Genomic DNA, 21,350 nt, shown 5'->3' with positions numbered 1-21,350 from the left:
TTGCTAAAATATGGGTAAAATATCTAGCTTACAAATGTATTATAAGGCTTAAATATGATAATATAAGTAAAGGATTATACTTACTGCCTGGCACATAGTAAGTGCTCCCACTTGGTGGGCAGCATTAATGTTCAAACTGGAGGTCAAAGCACAGGTCACAGAGCCTCCCCGAGTGGTCCATGAGGACCACTCTCTAGCCAGGAAGGACACAGAACTCAGAGAGCGTATGCTTATTCTCAGAAAGGGTTCAAAGCGAAACATTTAACAACAGCATGTAAGCAGTCTACTACACCCCAATTCCCCCCAAGTCTCTGTAAACTTTAGGTCTGAGTCACTGGAGAAGCAGAAGGCTACATGTTGGGAGAAGAAGGTAAATTCAAATCATTAGCAATGGGAGGTCTGGGTGGCACACGTCACAAAGCTTAGAAAACATCTCTATTTGCAAAGCTGTGTTAGATGGTTTATAATAGCTTCCATCATTAAGTGAGAGATGGCAAGCATAGAAAATACCATTTCTGTATGTCTTTTTCTGAAAGCACACCTCTTTAACACCTCTGATTACAATTTTGTGGTTCACTGCTTATGAACAGACTTGGAATAAAAGAGCACATTGATGGCTCCACTTTGGCAACAAAGGGAAGATTGCTAAAATGTCTATAGCAGTTTTGAAGGCTGCATAAAAATACCCACTTCCGTGTTCCTCAGATGCAGGAATACCCACCGCCATTCAATTTCAACTTCCCATTGCAGTTAGTTTTTCAGCAACAGCAGGCGCAGCCAGATGGAAATATCTGGCCACGTGTCCCAGGAAGAACTTATAGAGAAGAATTTCCTGATGACCCATCATAAAAAAATCATGATGGGGCCTTCAGAGAATTGTTGCTCTGGGAAATTAAATACTCTATCTGGCCCTGTCCCCTCCACATCTTTAATGCCCTCCAATTTTGTCTCTCAGAACAGAAGCGAACATGTTCATGGGGTATATGCCTTTGGCCTCTTTCCACATCCCAAGAATACTAAAATTAAAGTACACTTGGCAAGCAAAGCCAATGAAAACCAGCAATCCATCAAATATCTAATGACTGTTAGAGGCTGTGCGTGATTTTGGAAAGCAAGATTTAATTTTTTTTCAACCCTGTTTTGGGAGAAACAAGTGGAGTGTGACCAGAGGGAAAGCTCATGGCTGAAGACATACCGTGAACCTCAGGTGAAATCCACACTATACTATAGGAGTATTGGCAGGTGGATCCAGGTCTCAGATTGACATGCCTGTCCCATTGCTGCACTTTATCTTACCAGAAACAAATGGCCAAACAACACACACCTTTGTGGAATATAATGTGGGTATGTAAGCCCAAGGAGGCCATAAATGCCTTGGCCTCTGCATTACTGATTTAGTTGAAAATCTATTTTGTGGCAAGCATTGTGCTGAGTGTTGGCCATATAGTTGTGAATGCAACAGAGTCTTTCTCTTAAAGAGATAGTCATGGATGTGTGTGTGTGCACGGGTGGAGGGCGGGAGCGGCGATAGGTAATAAGAGAATGAATAAGTAATATAATATGCAAGTAATTTCATATTATGTGAAGTTTTATGATGGTAATAAACAAGTCACTGTCACAGAACAAACAAGGAGAAGCCTACTTTAGGCAAAGTGATGAAAGTGTGCTTCTCTAAAAAGGACACATTTTAAATTGATGCTTGAAGAAGCCAGCCATATAAAGAACGTCGAGATGGGGGAAGAACACTTGTGGCAGAAACCCTAAGACAATGTCCAGTGAGTCACACCCTATTATAGTCTCTCCTCCTTTCTGGGTAGAGCTTGTGTCTTGCTTCTGATCAATAGTATATGAGAAGAGTGAAGAGATTTTTCAGATGTTATTGAAGTCTTGAATCAGATGACTTTAATAGAAAAGGGTAATTATTCTGAGTGGGCCTGACTTAATCAGGTGATTCTTTTAAAAGAGGATCTAGAAATCAGATATTTGAAGCACTGGAGTCTCTCTCTCACCCTCCCTCCCTCCCTCTCTCTGTCTCTTGCTGGCTTTGAAAAATTCTACAGCTGTAAGGACATGAGCTGTAAGGGAGCTTGAAGTGGGTCCTTCCTGGTTGAGCCTACAGATGAGAAGACAGCCTACAGAACCATCCTTCTAGCTTTAACTTTCTGTGTCCCCGAGTGGAGAACCTAACTAAGTTGTGCCTGGACTTCTGACCTAAAAAAAAACTGTCAGATAGCAAACGGGTATTCTCTTAAGCCACTGAGTTTGTGATCATTAGTAACACAGCAATACAACCAATACAAATACAATATCTAAGCTGGACAAAAGCTGTAAGGTCATTGGGAGGTGTCTTGTGGTTAGCAAAGAGAAAGATGGTCAGAAGCTAGGTCATGGGGCATTCTATGATGAGTAGGGAGGTTTAGGCTTCATCTCCAGCATTTGACATTCGGTGCCTAGTGTCTAGTAGGTGCTTAAATATATATTCAATGAGTGGGTGAATTTATGACTAATGAAAGGTTCGTTAAATTAAAGTGTTAATACTAGACTCTCATTGCCAGCCCCCTGTGATTTTAACCCATTTTTCAGTGATATATTAATTAAAAAACCATTACATGCAAAGAACTGTATTGGTTTTAGAGGGCTAAGGAAAGTGATTAAGAAATAGAGGCCAGTCCAAGTGGCAAAATCTCAGCCAACAAATAGATCTCCTGGACATTTTTGGATTACAGACTCTACAATGAGGCATGGATACAACCCAGTAATCTGGGTCACAGTTGAACGCCTGCTAATTTGAGGTTTCTCTTCAGAGTCTAATAAACACTCTGAAAATCTGCCAAGTGCTTATCAAGTCAAAGGAAGATGGCACTGTAATAAGATAACCACATCATCAAAGGCCACACTGATGATGGTGTGGGGGAAAGGAAATAAAACGTTAAGAAAATTAGTAGATCAATAATGATGGGGAATTCAATTTTGAAAATGCAAAGGTGTTTGTAGAGGGGAAAATTGTAACTCATGTGTCTCTAGTGAAGTCTCCAAGATTATGTGAAAAATCTCTAGAGATTCCATGAAGATAAATGAAGAGAATGCTGCCATCTTCTATTAGCGTGTTATCCCTGCTGCCCCGTAGGCACAAATGCTGGCTGAGCAGAAGGTCAGCGTCATACAGCTGATGTTTCGAGGCGCCACAGGTGAGATCAATAACAAGACAATCAGAAATGCCAAACAAGAAGAAACAAACCCCCTTGGAAATGAGCTGGGTTGCTCCCCTAAGAAGAGTTTATGTGCATTTAAAAACATATGGAGATGTAGACCTGCCTTCTTATAAAATACAGCTCAGCAATGTTTTTCAAGAGAACATGTGTGCACGGCTGAGAATGAAGCACTTAAGAATAACCCATCCAGCCCAGCAGGCATGTGTCCTGCCTGGGAATTGAACCGTGATCTGATCACAGGTCAAGATAAATGCGCTTTGTCTACGGCCATACCACCCTGAACGCGCCCGATCTCATCTGATCTCGGAAGATAAATGTGCTTCAAGGAGAAGAAGAAGCAAACGGAGCCCAGCCGGTGTGGCTCAGTGGTTGAGCACTGACTTATGAACCAGGAGGTCATGGTTCGATTCCTGGTCAGGACATCTGCCCGGGTTGTAGACTTGATTCCCAGTGTGGGGTGTGCAGGAGGCAACCAATCAATGATTCTCTCTCATCATTGATGTTTCTATCTCTCTCCCTCTCCCTTCCTCTCTGAAATCAATAAAAATATATATATTTTTAAAAAGAATAACTTGTCCAGTTAAGCAGAGGGGTCAGAAGTAGCAGATACTTGGTACAACTGGACATCAAATCAACTCATTTTCAGGCCGCTAAAAGGAATGGGAGGGATGGTGCATGGCATTTTTAAAACTTTAAAAACATACCATCATCATTATCATCATCACCATCATCATCATTAACTTTGCCTTTTATGAAGATCGCAAGAAGATCCTAGTCTCATTTCCCAGGTGTTCTAGTCATTCTCAAAGAGGCTAGCCTATTTTTTTTGTTAGGTTTAGAATTTAACTCAAATGCCCCAATAGGGACATAATTAACTGCTTCCTCCCAGAGTCTAGGAAAATAAAAACAACACTGATTTCATAATAAGAGTTTCCAGTTATTTTACATTGATTATATGTTGAGTATAAGCAAATGCTTCTATGAGATAGGACCAAGCATTCTCAAATAAGCCAGATAGACTGTAAAAACTCCCATATGCAAATATGAAGACTTTGTTAAGCCTCCTCACTTTTTAACAAGTTTTGATAGACATGGTTCGAGTTACAATAGAAAGTAGAATATAACTGAGATAATTTCTCTGTGATAAACATCATTTCTCATTTGAGATGCAAACTGTAATTCCTGGAAGAACCTTACAGAGATCAGGAGAACCTTCAGAAGCAGCAGAAGTCAGATGACAGCTTCTCCTGGAATGCAACGTGCGTGAGAAGAAAATGTGTACATTTCTGGTTTTGGAAGCACCTAGAAATTTCTTTGTCCAGAAAATACAAAACAAAACGAAACAAAAAAAACAATTTAAACAGAGTGAGAATGAAAGCCATGTGATTTTCTCTTCTATAGCTTTGCTCCCCTGTGTTAAGAGAGTTCTGCTGAGTTCAGTGTGATATATGAGAAAGCGAGGAAATGAATCTATAATTTATTTTCTAAATTAATTATTGACTTAAGAGAGAGAAAGAGTGAGAGAGAGAGATTGATTTGTTGTTACATTTATTTATGAATTCATTGGTTGCTTCCTCTATATGCCCTGACTGGGGATCGATCCTGCAACCTTGATGTATTGGGACGATGCTCAAACCAACTGAGCTACCTAGCCTGGGCCTCAAATCTATAATTTTTGAAAGCTGATTGCAGGTCATGAGAAATGCAGACTTACATGAATGCTGTTCTGGTCAGTCTGGGGCTACTTTCAAGGATGGCCTCAGGGGCTCAGCAACCTCAGCATGTCAGGGCACTGGTCGCCCCAGCCATGCCTCCCACATCACTGGTGTGTGGATGATACATGAGGGCAGACTAATGAAGAGCTTCTGTTTCACTGGTTAGGTGTCGCTTTAATGCATATTGGCTGCTTTTTAAACTAATACTTCAAAGCTGTGATTTTACTTACATTCATTACTTTTGAAGAGAAAGATAGGCTTAAAAAGTGACTTAGGAGTTGGTTTAATTAGAAAAATTAAATAAGTAATCATACAGGTAGGACTTGGAAATGACAACAAGTATGAAGCGGTATATTAATGGCTGAAGTCTAGAAAACAATGCAGATTGTTTTCTTCTTATCCCATTGTTTTGATAGCGTCTTTGCCGAGATCTTTGCTATTTGGTTCCATTTACAAAATACTTATATGGTTAAGGCAGAAAATTCAGAAACACAGAAAAGCACAAATGAAAATAATAGAAACCAACCACAATGCTACCCCTAAAAACAAGCAGTTAGGATTTTGTTTTTCACCATCCAATTCTTTAACCATAAAAGAAAAATCAAGCCTTCATACTCTGTGTCATAGTCTTGTTTTCCATTTTAAAAGAGCCAGAGAATGTTTCCCATGTGGTAAGCCTCCTTCTTCAACAACTATTTTACTGGCTGAAAAGTATTCTTTTATGTGGTTAACTCAACACTCTTGTACACACCTCGGAGTATTTGCTTATAACCAGTTCCTAGAGGTAGAACAGCTAGGTCAACAGGTTTGCCCTTTATAAATGTGGTTGGCTGAAAATTAACAGATTACTCTACAAAAAGGTTAAAATAATAAATTATTCCAATAGTCAGTGATGAGAATACCTATTTCTAAAACATTTGCAATGCATTATCACTACCACTGTTATCTTTCTTTTAAAATACTTGTATTATTTGCCAATATACTTACATAATTCAGATTATTAAAGACATGGAACATACAATTAATAAGATATTTAGGATTCATTTATTTTTGTGTGAATTACCTGCATATGCCCTTTATCTTAATTTCTATTTATGTGAAGCCCTGAAGTAATAATCAGACTTAGGTGTGAGACTAGAATATAGTACTAAATGCCTTAAGTATTCCTGTCCCAAGAAGTACTGTACGTTTCTCACAATTCTCTTTTAGCTAAAGACAATCATTATTCTTGGGATAGAGGCCATTAGTTTTTATTGTATTTTTTTCTAACTCATGGGAAAGATTTTGAAAATATGAGTCAAATTAATTCATATTTTAGGAGAATACAACAAACTATGTCTACCCACATAGCCCTATTCAACAAGTTCAAAAATACTGAGATAAGAAATGGTATAGCAATGGATTCATTCCAATGATGCTAACATTTGAGCAAGAACTGAAAACACACATAACACACTGTTGCAATTAGAAGAAAAGTTAATCCTTAGGATAGCTGTTTGCCTGTCAGGGTTAGGAGCACTTGACTATCTCTGTAATTTCTAATCTTACTTACCACCCGGGTGGGGGATTGTCAATCTTTCTGGAGCTCTGAGAACCCACCTCCTTGTGGTGGAGAAGGTAGCAGTGGAGTTAGTGGTGGCGCTAGATGGTAATACCACCTGCCTACACCATGAGGGATGCAGTAATATTTTAAATTAAAAAACAATTTAATTATATATTGAGGAGAATTTTAAAATACTTCTTGACCCATCAATGAAACCCTCTACCTTTGGGTTGGCAATCAGTGCTCTGAATTAATGTGGCCAAGGAGAAAACAGGATGTCAGAAAATCTTTAAATGTAATGTACATATTATATTATGAAATGATAAATAGATTCCTACTTACTAACATACCCAGAAAGTTCTGGGTAAGCCATAGGACGGACAACAAGACCTTATTTACCAGTTAAAATAATCTGCTGTCATCCATTTACTAATTCAGTAGGCAATTATTGATCACTTGCTATGTGCAAGAATTGTTTCATGTACTGAAAATATTAGCAAACAATAAAAAGGTGAATGAGGCTAACTGGTGAAAAAATGAGCAGGGAGAGGAAAACAGATAATAAACAGGCAAAAACTGATGAATAAGAAATGGAAAATAGTGGTAAAGGCGATGATGGAAATAGGACCGGTGTACGGGATGGAGTGACTCAGTGAGGTGTGAGGCACGGGAGAACTTTAGATGGGTGGCCTTGGAAGGCCTCTTGGAGAAGTTGGCATTTAAGCTGTGCCAGTGTGCAAAGGTGTTGGCAAGAGCATTGTAAGCTGAGGGGAGAGCAAATGCAAAGGCCCAGATGAATGTGAAGTGCTAAGGAAATGGGAAGGCCCGTGAGCAAGCATGTGGGGAAAGTGGTGTGAGCAGCCCTGGCTCATGTACTGTCTCAGGCCTTAGAGAGGAGTTGGGGTGCCTTCTACGGGTGATAGGATGCCACTGGAAGATTTGGGGACAGGGCTGGCATGATCCAGAAGCTCACCCCAGCTGTGTTTGGTGGGTACGTTACCATGGGCAAGGGAGGAGGCAGTATTACCAGTTGGGTAGACACTGTGGTTGTCCAGGCAAGAGATGTTGGTGCCTTGAACTAGGAGGTAGCCATGGAGGCAAAAAAAAAGTAAGCCTCAACATCCTGTAGCTCTTATGTCAATCATCTGTGGCACTGTTCTGATACTGCATTGACTTTTTGTCTCTTCCGATGGACTACAAAATAATTTAACCACTATCATTTATAAAGTGCCCCGTGCTGCTCTAGGCTTTGTACACATTGATTCCTTATAATAATTCCATCCCAAGCTCATGTGTGGGGAGGTTAACTATCTCCCTAAAGCCATAAGCTAGTGAGGGGGTCATATTAAGATTTACCAAGGTCTGTCTGATTCTGCGCAAGGCACAAATCTTAGCCAATACGCTAGTGTCTCCATTTAACCTACCTTAGGGGCAGCGTTGGCGCAGGTGAACCAGGCCATGGCTCAGTTTCTCTAATGGTTCTCAGAAGGGGAGGGCAGCAAAATAACCAGGGAGGGGGGCTTGTGTTTAGAATGCAGATTCCATGGCCCTGCTCTGAGAATGCAGAAGCAGCATTTCCAGGGCTGGGGCTTGGACGTGTGCATTTAACAAATGCTCCCAAGTGCCAAGCACTAAAATCTGCAGAGATTGCAAAGCTGCCACTCAATAAATATTGGTTGTATGAATGCAGGAATATAATGGAGAGGTACCTCACTCCCCCAACCCCCGATTCAGAGAAAACAGAAGCCCATTTTGAGCTGGGCCCAAGCAGAGCCTCAGCTAGCCCCTTCAGATCCACGCAGAGATTACTGGTGTAACTAGCACAGGGGCCTGGCATACTCAGGCCTCTGGAAGCTTTCTATTGCAAATAATTACTCTTGATGACCAGGCGGGAGGTCCACTGTCTCCCTAGCTGAGGATGTACAAGCTCCGCAAGAGGACTGTTTTTAAAGCAAAACAATCTTTTCTTAAAAATCAATTAATTTGATCTTGTTGAATTTCTGACACATGGGAGCTAGGTCTTACTCATAGGGCTGATTCACCCTTAGATACATTAAGCATAGTACCTAAGGCCCATGAGACTTCTAGGGGCTCACAAAATGTTTTAATTCCTTTTAAAGTCAGAAGAAAACCATCCTATCCTGTTTTAGCCTGAATTACATTCAACTTTTACCAATGCAGTTGTAAAATATAATTTTTAATTGTTGTTGTTTTTTTTAAATCAAGAAATGTCCCAAGAAGGCAATGGTGTCTAGAGCACACGGAAGTCATCACGTGGCCCTGCTTACTCACCACTCTGCGCCCAGGTGATAGGCAGCTTACCTGGCAGGCGTTGTACAAGAGCTGATGTTCAAACTTCTTGATCCCGAGAATGTTCTGGAACATCTCGTAGAGTTGCTCTTTGCTCAGAATCAGCTCAGAGGCTGCGCTGGCGGTCATCCGGGCCTGCTGCTTCCTGGGGTCCTCTTCCCCGCGGTAGATGGCATCGAACTTGGCCATCCAGGAGCTCAGCACCGTCTCCTTGCTGAGGCCATCGATCTCGGGGAGGCTGCGCACCCTCTTCTCGATGTGCTTCTTGAAGACCTCCCGAGAGTCGTTGGCGGAGCAGCCCCCACTCTGCACCATGCGGGCCACGCGGTCGCTCTTCAGGAACACCTGAGCGAGAACAGGGCCAGGAAAGACATCAGAAAGTCTGTCCTGGAGACCAGCTCACAGGCGTCACAGGAGGCCCGTGTGGTTACAGCCCCACCATCTCTCAGCTGTGCAAACTCAGAAGTCACACGTTTGGCTTGGGGTTCAAATGTGGAAAATGAGAATAACAACAGTACTTAGCAGAACTTAGCAAGGATCAATGAGACAGTGACATTCTGGGAGGCAGCATAAAGCATATAGACTCTGAGTCCAGGCTGCCTAGGTTCTTTCTCTGCTATTTAGTGGCTATGTTTCTTTCAGCACGTTAATCTCTTGTACCTCAGTTTTCTCATCTCTAAACTGGGGATAATAGTTCTCCTACATCACAGGTATTTTAAAATGAGGATTAAATGAGTTAATATATGATAAGCACTTTTTAAAATAGCCCATATTAATGCCTAATGGGTTGTGGTTGTTATTATAATAATATGTAAATCAATCCGCCCGATGTCCCCACATAGCACTTAAATGCTAACCACTACTTACAGCTCATTTTAGCCTCTCAGTGATCCTGATCACTGTTGAAATGGAACAAATATTAAGCAAATCTGTATTTAATGTCCATCTCCCTTGCCAAAATGTAAACGCCTGTGCGCAAGGACTGTGTCCTTCTTGTTCCCCCAAGGTCATGTGTCCCCAGTACAGAACCGGGCACTTTGAGAGCAAGTGCACATAGAAAGCAGGTGTTACATTAAGTCCATTTTGCAGACAGAAAACTGAGACTCCAGGGAGGGGAAGGGACTTGCTCTTGGTAACTCACACTGGCTGACTATAAATGCACGGCCTTGTGGTTCTTTCCTTCCCTAAGGGGCTCCCCTGCCTGGTGGGGAACCCTGGATTGTTCTGTTGGTGCTGCCTGGGTCTTGGGACCGAGACATTCATTAAGATCAGTTTGCTTTAACTCCAGGGCCCAGCACAGCCACATGGTTCTGGGGTGTAGACAGGTGGAGAAGCGGCTGCTTCCTATCCACAGGGGGTGAGGGGGAGGTGGGGGAACACCTCCTGACGTCTGTGAGCTGTGTCCTGGTCACCCTTTGGAGGAGCATACGTGCCTTGTCAGAGGCAGAACAAACATTCACTCCTCATCTGGGTTCAGGAATCGCCCTTGTTGGCCACGAGTTGGCATTGCTTGGGGCACCTTTCATTGCTGCTGCTTCATCACCAGGGCTCCCTTGGTGGCAAGCTGTCAGCCAGGGGGCCTGCGCTCACTGTGTGTGACTCCCTGCTCTCACTGAGAAAGGAGGGCTGCGGGTTTGCTTCATGGGCTAGAGGCCACAGACCACTTGCCTGCACCCCAGTACTGGTCCTCAGCTGAGACCTTAGAGTTCATTTAAAAATCAACTTTAGAAAAAATGTTCAAATGAGTCCTTAGGCCTTATAACCCGTAAAGAGCTGAAGAATTCACCTGAAACTCTGTAATGGTTAATACAGATGGTTTCTCCAACTAACACACAGTGTCTTGGTTTTAGATCTAGATCTTAAAGACCTTACAAATTTTGAGGCAAATAGAGAGATGTTGTGGGGAGGCAGGAGCTGTAAACCACAGTCCCAGGCCAGGTCTGCCACTAGCTTGCTGTGTGATATTGGGTGAATCACCTCCCCTCTCTGAATCTCCCGTTTCTAATCTGTACACTGAGGGAGTTGAACTATATTATTTGGGGGTTTGTCCTTCCAGCTGTGATATCTACACTCTTCTTTATGAACCTGGTGTTCTTTCTTTGAGCACTTAGAAGGTGGGAAGCACTGTGCCAGGTGCCAGGGAAACGATGGTGAGCAAGACAGATGCAGACCCATCCCGCAAGCCTCCATGACATCATCTTAATAATCCCACCCAAAGAGCGTTACAAGTTGGGACAAGTGTTATCAGGGAAAGTACAGGGGTCCGGCCTAAACCCAGGAGTCTGTTCTAGTGTGTGGTCAGGAAAGGCTTCCTGGAAATGACATGTGAAAGATGTTAAGTGAAGTGAGGGTGAGATAGTATTTCAGAGACAGGGAACAATATGTGTAAAGACCCCAAGTGTCTGAGGACAGAAGAATCCAGTGTGGCTATGGCTGTGAGGGGTGAAGGGATGACCGATGTAAGATGGGCAGGAAGGGGTCAGGTGGCCACAAGCATGGGAGGCCCCATTCAGTATGTTGGTCTTCATTTGAAGGGCACTGAGAGGCCATTGGAGGTTTTAAGCTAAGACATAAAATCAAGTTCACATTTTCTGTCTTTAATGTGGAAAACAGACCTGAAAGGGGCCAAGGGAACTGGCAGGAAGCTTTGTAGAACTCCAGGAGACTGGCAGTGGAGGTCACCTGGACACAAAGGGGCTGGGGTTAATTCTTTGTTTCAGCTCTAATGAGCATGAGAGGTGACTTGGAAACAATGAACAATGAAGTCACACTCTCCTCTTCATCTGTTCATACCAGGGTCCCATAAAACTGGGCCAGTCATAAGCCCTCAGCACCATCTTCCTGGCCCCCAAACCCTTCCATAGGTGCCATTTGTCATCTGTCTTTGTGACTCTTGGTTAATATCTGAGTGTGAGGAAGGCAGGAGTTGTAACTGCTTTTTCCTATTTTTTTTCTTCAAGTGTCTAAGACAGTGTCTAGCACACAGTTGGTACTACGTTGAATGAGTGAATGAATAAGAACAAAGCAGACTTCTCGAAGCAGAGACCCTATTGAGAGCCTATCTGGATGGGGCAGGAAGGTAAAGGCGAAACCAGCGAGCACAATATATTGGTCCCTGCAACAATGGACTGAAGTTAGCTATCTGGGGGAGCTGCTAACAATGGAAGAAAATGGCCCCAGCTGGCAGCCATAATTAGTGGTGATGCCTGGATCCTGCACACATCATCGGCTTGACACAGTCCCTTCCTTCGTCCCTGTGGCCACTCAATAAATATGTGTCACTTAACCTCTATGAACCCCACTCTCCTTCCCTGTCACACAGTGTTCATGCAGCCAGCCTTCTTGGATGAGGATAAAACTTTCTGAAAGGACTTTGGAAAGTAGAGGGCTCCATCTGTCCAGAGGTGAGATATGATGGCCAGGCCGGGAAGGAGGGGAGACGAGTGGAACATCAAGAGTGTGAGGAAGGAGGCTGAAGATTGAGGAGACAGCGAAGATGAAATGCGAGACAGCCAGGGGCAGAGGGGTGGCAGCAGAAAACTAATTTTCCAGGCACATCCTCTGTCTTGGCTTCTCAGTCCATCAGAAGGGACGTGAGCCTGGGCCAGCCTCGCCCTGTCTTGAGTACAGCCACTGAGCACCGATGCGCGTGTGTCTCTAAACCACCCTTGATGCTCATTTGTACTGGGAGCGCTACCTGGTGTTTTCATTTTGTTTTGTTTTCGGCTGTTCCAAGGGACTTCAACCCCAGGCACAGTTCTATGCGGCACATCCATAAATCCTCCCTCCTCTCTGCCAGCTTCCAGAGAGGTCATAATGGGAGACAGAAGATGAACAAATAAATATGGAATGGTGAAGGGCAATCAATTCAGTGACTCGCCCTCATCCATCAGTCCCTCCCTCCCTCGCCAGAGCCAAGCAACCTCAAGGTTGTTTTAGAAACCCACAAGCACACTGGTACTTTAATGACTGTCCCCGATGCGGGGCAAAGCTGGCCCAGCACCCACTTCCTTGCTGACAGGCTGAGGAACCAAGAGAGACCCTTTCCTGCTCTATAAAAGCACATTATCCAAAATAAAGAGCAAAAAGACCTAGATGTTAAAGTAAACAAGGTCTATACACACACAACAACCTGCTTACTACTAGGGAATGGCTGAATAACAAGAGGAGCAGGTTCTAGTTAGAGGACTTGAGTTCAAATCCTGACTCTACTAGTTGCTAGCTTTGCTCCTAAGCAAGCAGCCTAATCTTTGGGGCCTTCAGTTTCCTTAACTCTCAAATGGGAATCATAGCTACCGACCTGGTAGGACATGGGAAAGAATTCAACCAGACAATGAGTGTCAACCGGTGAGCATGGTGTCTGCTGTAAGAATGTAACTAAAGTTACCTATTTTTTTTTAACAGATTACCATGCAGCCATGAAATAAGCTATTTTTCCCACTGGCATCTAAGATGTCCATGATGTTAACCTGGAGATTTCAATGGTAGGGGTGAGGTGGGCTAGGAGGATGGGAGCATGACCCTGGGTCAAGAACATCATAGGTAATAAAACCTTCTACTGATGAGGGTGTCATATGTGTGATTTTTGCAGAGGTGTGATTTTTGAAAACTACTGTGCTAATAAACAAGTGGATTATTAATATATCATAGTAATTTTATATCTTAATACAGAAATTAAATAGCTATTGGCATGTGCACAGACATATAAAAATATCTGAAGAGATATATACCCCAATTTAATAGTAATTGTTTAGGATGATGGAATTACAGGTATTTTTCTAGCCATTTTCCTTTAGGTTTTTTCTTACACTGTCTAGTTTTATAATTGGCATGCTTTACTTCCATAATTACTTAAAATAAGTCTTTCTATATGGAAAAAAATACAAAATTTACCTTTGTTGAGGCACGATGAATGTTAATTTCTAAAATAAAATGCACCTTTGGATCTTAAAGAGATCCCTCCCAAAAATTAAGGGATCCTGGTGCAAACTTCAGATGCACATCTGGGGCCATGACCTGTGGTAGATGGTGGGGTTCAGATTCAGAGTGGGGTACCACCGGATGGAATGGGGTAGGAGTAGATTCATACCAGTGACAGGGCGCCTGTTATATTCTGTCCCTGGCTTCCTAGGTCAGTCTGCTCCGGTTCCATTTTTTCTTATGCTTGGTTATTTCTTTTAATAGCAAAAACAACAAACACTTGTTCTTGTTGTTATTATTATTAAGGCTTAATTTAACCACAGTCCGTTTCTGTTGCTAGCAACTGGAGAATTCTGTGATACACATTAAAGGCAGTTCGACAAGCGCTACCCAGGCCTTTGCTAGAGGAGATCGGCTAAAAAGAAGATACAACAAGCAGAAGTCAGAGCAGTGGCATGGCTGACGCCCGATGTCAGCTGCGGTGCTCCGAGTGCCTGTGCGTCTCCACCGATCTCCGCCCTCACTTCCCACCACACCCCACGTTTCCTTCCAGGTGGGATCCGAATGGGACGGCTTTGTAAAGCTCTTCCACCGCCTCTCTTCTCTGAGGCCCAGGCCCAGCGTGTGAGGGAACCAAGGAGGTGGGTGGTGTCAGTGCGGCTGGAGCTGAGGGTTAGAAAAGACGTGGGGCCCCTGGAGGAATGGGTGGCTCTCCGGTGTCTTAGGCTGTGGCTGTGGCTGTGGCTGTGGCTGTGGCTGTGGCTGTGGCTGTGGCTGTGGCTGTGGGAACAGGCTGGGGCTGCTGGGCAGATCTCAGAGTGCCAGCCCTCAAAGCCCTAATGGAAGAGATTAAGGATTAACCTGCTGTGCTGTGTGATCGGCTTTGGCAGTCAGGGCCACCAGGAGAGGATAAAGTAAGCCGGCATGCTCTGGAGAGCCTCAGAGAACCGCGCCTCCCTCTCTCCTGGCCCCGCTCATGCCCAGGCCCCCCAGCTTGCCGGTTAGTGCTGGCCAGCCGGGGCCACGCTGGGCAAATGGGCACAGGTGGAAACTGTCTTTACTCCTCTAGTGTGTGACAAACGGTTACTCTGTAGTACCCCAAGGCCAACGCCTGACGCTGACTTTGACTTTGCCTAGTGCAATAATCTCAGGACTTTTTGAGTAAAGATTTTTTCTTAATGACATTACCTTGGTAAACTGGAGAGGCGATATGGTGGGTGGGGTAGGTGTGAGAGTATGTGTGTGTGAGTGTGTGTATGTGAGAATGTGTGTGAGTGAGAGTGTATATGTCAGAGAGTGTGTATAAGAGTGAGAGTGTATATATGAGAATGTGTGAGTGTATATTTGTGTATGTGAGTGTGTGTGAGTGAGAGTGTCTGAGAGGGTGTGTGAGTGATTGAGTGCGTGAGAGTATGTGTGAGTGTATGTGTGTGAGTACGCATGTGAGTGAGTGTGTGTGAGTGAGTGTATGTGTGAGAGAAAGTGTATGTGTGAGAAAGTGTGTGAGTGTGTGAGTGCAAGTGTGCATGTGAGTATATGTGTTTGAGTGAGTGTGTGATGTATGTGTGTGTTAGTGAGTGTGTGTGAGTGACAGAGTGTGTGAGCAAGAGTGTGTGTGTGAGTGTGAGTGTGTGTGTGTATGTGAGTGAGAGTAGATGTGTGTGAGAAAGTGTGTGTGTGTTTGAGAAAGAGTTTAGAAAGAGAATACCTGTGAAGTTTTTCTGGCGAGCATACATCCCCCCTTCTCCTGGTAAAAGTCACCCTCATTTCTCATTGGGAAACCATTGCATTTTCAATACAGATGGCTCTGCTGGGACTGAGCCTGCATCGGGCTCAGAGGTGCTGTGTGTCCTAGGCCTGCGTCCAGGTCTGCTCCCCCCGCTTCTACTGTGATCGGCTTCAGAAAAGACGCCTGACCCATGTCACTCCATCCAAGTCACCTGGCCTCTTGCTGGGACTTTCAGTAAAGAGGTTCTCTGTGTTCCTGGGACTGCAGGGAACGAACCTGCCTAAGCAGGAAGCCGATGGACGAGAGCAAAGCCGAGTGTGTGGAGGAAAATGCTTGTGCTGCTGCGCCTTTGCGTCTCAGGACGGAGCCACAGCTAAGCCAGGCCTCCTGGGCCTTCAAGAGGCTGGAGCAGATAAAGCTCATTTTGAAGCCGTTTGAAGTAGGTGTCTGTCATCTGTAATCCAAAGACTCATGACCAAGACAGACACTGACAGAAAAGTAATTGCATTTCAGATTAGGGCAGAGGAAGAGACATTAGCTTCTCCGTCACCAAGAGCAAAGGGAAAGGGAAGGGAGAAGGGGAGCAGACAGGCCCTGTCCCCTGCCTGGGGGTCTGTGCTGCAGGGGGTCCCAGGAAATGTGACCCAAAGGCTTGCAAACTTTACTGAGGACTGTGGTGAACAATTCATACCTCACCTTATTCCTGTCACCCAAATTTCAACATTAAACAGTCAATAATTTCTCCAAGCCTAGATTCTCATCAGACTAAAAAAAAAGTGATTTCAAACAAACTGGCCAGTACAGAAGAAAATATAGGGTCACTGTAGATATAATGGTAATTGACAGAGACTTGTTAGCATGCTGATGACTTCTAATTTTCAAATTTAATTAATGAATAGAAATGGCACTTTCTTTTCATTTATGTCATTAGTCAAATGAGCTTTCTAATTAAGATGAGCATTCTTGAAATTTATAAACTGGTGAATGACTTTAAACATGAACTATCGATAAGGTTCTGTCTGGTCAGGACTGGCTTTCAGGACTTGAAGAAAGGGTGTGTATGTGTGTGTGTGTGTGGCGGGGGGGTGGGGTAGGGGGTGGGCAGGGATTCATTTCATTTCCTGGCAGTTTCTAGACAGAAATTTTATAAAATATATTCAAGTTATTCACTGCCATACCCTCATCGTGATTCCAAATCTCATTTCCACTTTCCATTAAATGCAACCGAAAAATTACATCACATCAGGTAAAGCAGTAAGTTTGGCCCTTATTGCCAATAATTGATACTGCTTATAAAATGTAAAGGAAAAACTTAAATTTGACAAGTATAAAAATGAACCCAACTTCTAAAATAGATTCGCATAGAAATTTCACTGAGGAAATGACATGTAAAATGTGTCTGTGGCCAGACTCAGCAAATATCATAAAGACAAAGGCTGTTTACTATGAAAAACTAATTGGCAAGCTAATCAATAACGTTTTCCCAGGGTCTAATTGTGGTCTTGCTCCACTCCCCGTGAAAGGAGGAGTCACGTGCTCTAATAGGAGTGGAAGGAAGAGCACCAATGTTTCTGATCTGAAATAATTTGCTCCCTAATAATTTTAAAAAGAAAGTAATCCATTGTGAAAAATTCAGTTTGTTGGATTTCCTTACACTTATTTTAGAGTTTATTGTTATTACTTCGAATTGCATATGACAACATCCCATAAGTTTTTCCATGCTTAGAGGATAGTTTGTAATGCTTTTAAGCTAGTCTTGACAATGGGTAAGACATTTGAGGCACAGGATTCCAAACACAGAGAATATTTGGATCATATGAAATAGATTAATATAAAGTAAAATGTCTTTCAATGACCAAATAATCATTTTTGAAAATGTGTATGTCAGTTAAACATTGCCAATAGGAAGGCATGGCATGTCCACTTGCCATTAATGATGTACCAATGATAGCCAATATTCACAATATTCAATTATTCACATTAAGAATAATTACTAAATTTAAAGTAAAATTATATATATTTAAATTGTACACATGATTTTTTTAGATTACAATGTGATTATTTTATGCACATATATAGTGAAATGATTACCATGACCAAGCTAATTAACATACCTACCCATCACCTCAGTTAACATTTTCTTTTTATTTAAGATCTACTCTCTCAGCAAATGTCAAGTTATAATAGTGTCATTACCTCAGTCATCATGCTGTACACTAGTTCCTCAGAACTTACTCACCTGAAAACAGAAAGTCTGTACCCTTGACCAACATCTTCCATTCATTCCCTTGTAACCACTGACAACTGCCATTCTTAAATTTACAAGTAAATAAATATTTAATGCTAAAATAATGTACTAGTGGAATTCCAAATTCTCTTTACTAATAAATAAACCACTGAGGTTTAAAGGTGAAAAATTACTTGTAATATATACTCAAGATATATTCTCTCACATCTCGGTTTTCTCCTGAGAATAGTGGTGCATTTTGGACAGTGTCCTAACTTGCAAAAAGAACTCACAGCACCATCTTAATAGTGAGGAGAGTAAGGTAGTGAATGCACTGTCCTTAGGAGATGTTAACATCCTTCAGAAAGGCTGTATGTGGAGGGAACAGGCTCCTGACTCACTTCAAGTTATAGCTGTGGCATTTAAAGAGTGTGACCTTGAGTAATTGACATGGCCTCCCTGAACCTCAGTCTCTTCATCAGTAAAATGGAAATAATATCAGGACCTAACTCTGAAGATTGCTATAAGGATTAAGCAAGAAATTGCATGTGCAGCACTCAGCACAGGGCTGGATGTAAAAATCAGCTGGTAAACAGTTGCTTCTTTTACAGTTCTCCCCAAATAAAATACAATTATTCCTTAACACTGTAACCAATCACCCACCGCTTTGCCTCAGGATCAGTGGTCCTATGGAAGGCCAAGGCTGTTGTTCCCACTGAGCCTGGGCTGCAGGCCTGAGCAGCCCCACCATCCTTCCTCATGGTGCCTTACCTCATAGTAACTCTGGACAGCGTTCATGAAGGCCTCGTCAGCCACGATCTGGGTTTCTCCGTTGAGGAAAGCCTGAAAGCGGTCCTTGACGGTCTGCAGCTGCTGTTTGCTGATCTGGAAGAAAAAGAGGGAGAGCCAGAGTGAGCACTTGTTCCACCCAAGGACCATGGTTCTTTACACTGAAGATGCCAGGCCCGTTGGTAGGCCGGAACCGGCCTGCACAGGCATGTGAGAGCTGAATGCTAAGTTTGCAGGAATTTTGTGAGGCAGTTGTTAAACACAGCCATTTCTAAACATTAATATAAGTTACAGTTAAATAAACATATTAAAGTCAAAGTTAATACATACTCAACATTCATTGCTTTTTTATTATGTTATCACATTTTACTATGATCTGTACTTTTGGGGTTATTTACATGTATGGTGTGTATTGTAGAGATGATATATATGGGCTTCTAGCCCATGTCTCTCCTCAACTCCACATTCAGTGACATGTTATTGGAAGCTAGAGATCAGCCAAGGTGGGAGTAATTACAGCATGGAAACTGGCAACCGCAGCAAGTCAGGGCTGTTTGTTTGTTTTAGAGATGGCTGTTCCACACACCACTGCACAGGCACCTCGGGTGGTCTGAAATGCCCTGCTTTACAAAGTGATAGCGGCCAAAAAGTATAATGGTGGCATTAAAACAGACACGTAACCCAACGGAACCGCACTGAGAGCCCAGAGGTAAACCCATGCACATATGGTCAACTAATATTTGAAAAGGGAGCCAGGATACTCAATGGGTAAAAGATGGTCTCTTCAATAAATGGTTTGTAAAAACTGAATATTCACATGCAGAAGAATAAAATTGGGTCCCTATCTTAACCACTCACAAAAATTAACGCAAAATAGATTAAAGACTTAATTAATTAATCCCCCCAAATCTGGAAAACTACTGGAAGAAAACAGGAAAAAAGCTTCTTAACATTGTCTTGTTAGTGGTTTTCTGGAACAAAAGGGAAAAACAAACAAGTGGAACTACATCTAACTAAAAAGCGACAGCATAGGAGGTGGGTCCAAAATGGTGGTGTAGGTGGGTGCTGAGCTCACCCTCTCCCAAGACCATATTAAACATATGCCTACATTTTGAGCAATTCTTCCTGACAGACAACTATGAGCCAACCAAACAGCTTCTGCACAACAAGCAAGAGAGAGGGACTGCATAGAGAAGGTCAGGAAACCATGAGAGCTCTCCGGGAGCTGAGGGAACAACCCAGAACAAGAGGGACTGGTGCGCGCCATTATTTACATTTTTTCTGAATGTGGATAGTGGGTGGGAGTCCCTCCAGCTTCTCTGGCTGATTGGCAGAGCACTGTGGCATGTCCCCAGGCACCCCTCTTGGAACCAGAACAAGCAGAAATAAGGGGGCACCATAGCACTGAGATGCACACACAAGGGGCTCCCCCACCTGAAAAAAGTGGAGCGCTGACACAATGCTGTGGTGCACAGCTGCAGGCTTCCTCATCCAGAGCAAATGCTGAGGTAGTGGGCACTGCTGCGTGCCATGCGGAGCTTTCCTGCCCAAAGAAAGCGTGGAGCTAGCAAAACCTTGTGGGACCCACACTCAGGGGTGCCCTCTGTGGAGTAAGTGGGGTGTTGCTGTGCACACACAAGGCTGCCCCTGGGGAGAAAGGGCAGAGCTAGTAGGGTACTGAGAAGCAGGTATGCAGTAGTGCACCCAGACCATGCTCTGACTGCGGACAATTAAAGCCACAGGGCACACAGACAGGGATGGCCATGTTGAATGAGGGGCATGACTGAGTACATGAGGAGCTGTACTCCCTAGAGAGGGAACAGGACTAGTGAAGTACAGCCATGCACACAGAACAGACCTGTCCCACCCAGGGAAGACAAAGCTGGTGGAACATTGAGCTAAAAAAGTAGCCCTGCCCAGACCCTGCCCTGATCACAGACAGTTAAAGCAACAGGGCATGCTAAGAACACACCTAGCAGCCCCCTCTACATCAGGTAGCCCCACCCAGATTAGAAGGGAAAGGAAGCAAAACACTCCAGGGTGCCCCACCTGGAACCCACTCCTTTAGACCAGAAGTCATATCAGGCACCTCCAGCACCCATTCCAACTATCCAGCTTGCCCAAACTGTCCAAATCAGAGCCTACACAGAGGCCACTTTTTCAGGACCACTTTCTCAGCTATTTTAGCCACATCAGAGAAACTCAAACAATAGGGAGACAGAAGAGTATGCCCCAAATGAAGAAACAAGAAAAAAACAAGAAAAAAACCCAATGCAAAGGAGATAAGTAATAAAGAGTTCAAAGAAATGGTCATAAGAATGTTCAAAAAACTTGAGAGTACATAGAAGAGTACAAAGAGATAAAAAATGTAATAAAGAACTAATCAAAAGAAAACAATATCTAAAATGGAGAATATATTAAAAAGAATCAATAGCAGATTAGTTAATATGGAAGAATGGATTAGTGACCTTGTAGACAGATTAGTGGGGATCACCCAATCAGAACAGGAAAATAAAAAGAGAATTTTTAAAAAATGAGGATAGTATAAGAGATCTCTAGGATAACATCACATGACCTAACATTTCACATAATAGGGATTCCAGGAAGAGAAGAGAAAGAGAAAGGGGTAGAAAGAATAGTTGAACAAATAATGTTTGAAAACTTTAATAATCTGGGAAAGGGAACAAATATCTTGGTCTAGGAAGCACAGAAATTTCCAAAGAAGATGAACCTAAAGAGACCCACACCAATTTTGTGATTAAAATGGCAAATGTTAAGGATAAAGAGACCATGTTAAAGGCAGCAAGAATGAAACAAGTCACATATGAGGGAAACCCTTTAAGGCTATCAGCTGATTTATCAGAAGGGAGTGGTGGTTGATAGTGCTGAAAGAAAGGAATCTACA

At 43.1% G+C, this 21,350-nt stretch overlaps 1 protein-coding gene across 17 annotated transcripts in view; it reads right to left on the bottom strand.

The window, feature by feature from the left end:
- CADPS (calcium dependent secretion activator) overlaps positions 1 to 21,350 on the bottom strand; it is a 457,537-nt gene that overhangs the window by 330,773 nt on the left and 105,414 nt on the right. For all 17 annotated transcript variants that reach the window (XM_036331698.1, XM_036331680.1, XM_036331681.1 and 14 more), the window contains exons 2-3: positions 18,428 to 18,541; positions 8,793 to 9,125 (exon numbers count right to left, since the gene is read on the bottom strand). In XM_036331698.1, coding sequence (XP_036187591.1) covers positions 8,793 to 9,125; positions 18,428 to 18,541 — 447 coding nt within the window. The remainder of the gene's footprint in view (positions 1 to 8,792; positions 9,126 to 18,427; positions 18,542 to 21,350) is intronic.

This window comes from Myotis myotis, unplaced genomic scaffold, assembly GCF_014108235.1.
Source record: "Myotis myotis isolate mMyoMyo1 unplaced genomic scaffold, mMyoMyo1.p scaffold_m19_p_13, whole genome shotgun sequence".
In the NCBI taxonomy this organism is placed as follows: Eukaryota; Metazoa; Chordata; class Mammalia; order Chiroptera; family Vespertilionidae; genus Myotis; species Myotis myotis.
The sequence above is the reverse complement of the archived record's forward strand: the minus strand, read 5'-3'. Positions and strand labels throughout refer to the sequence as shown.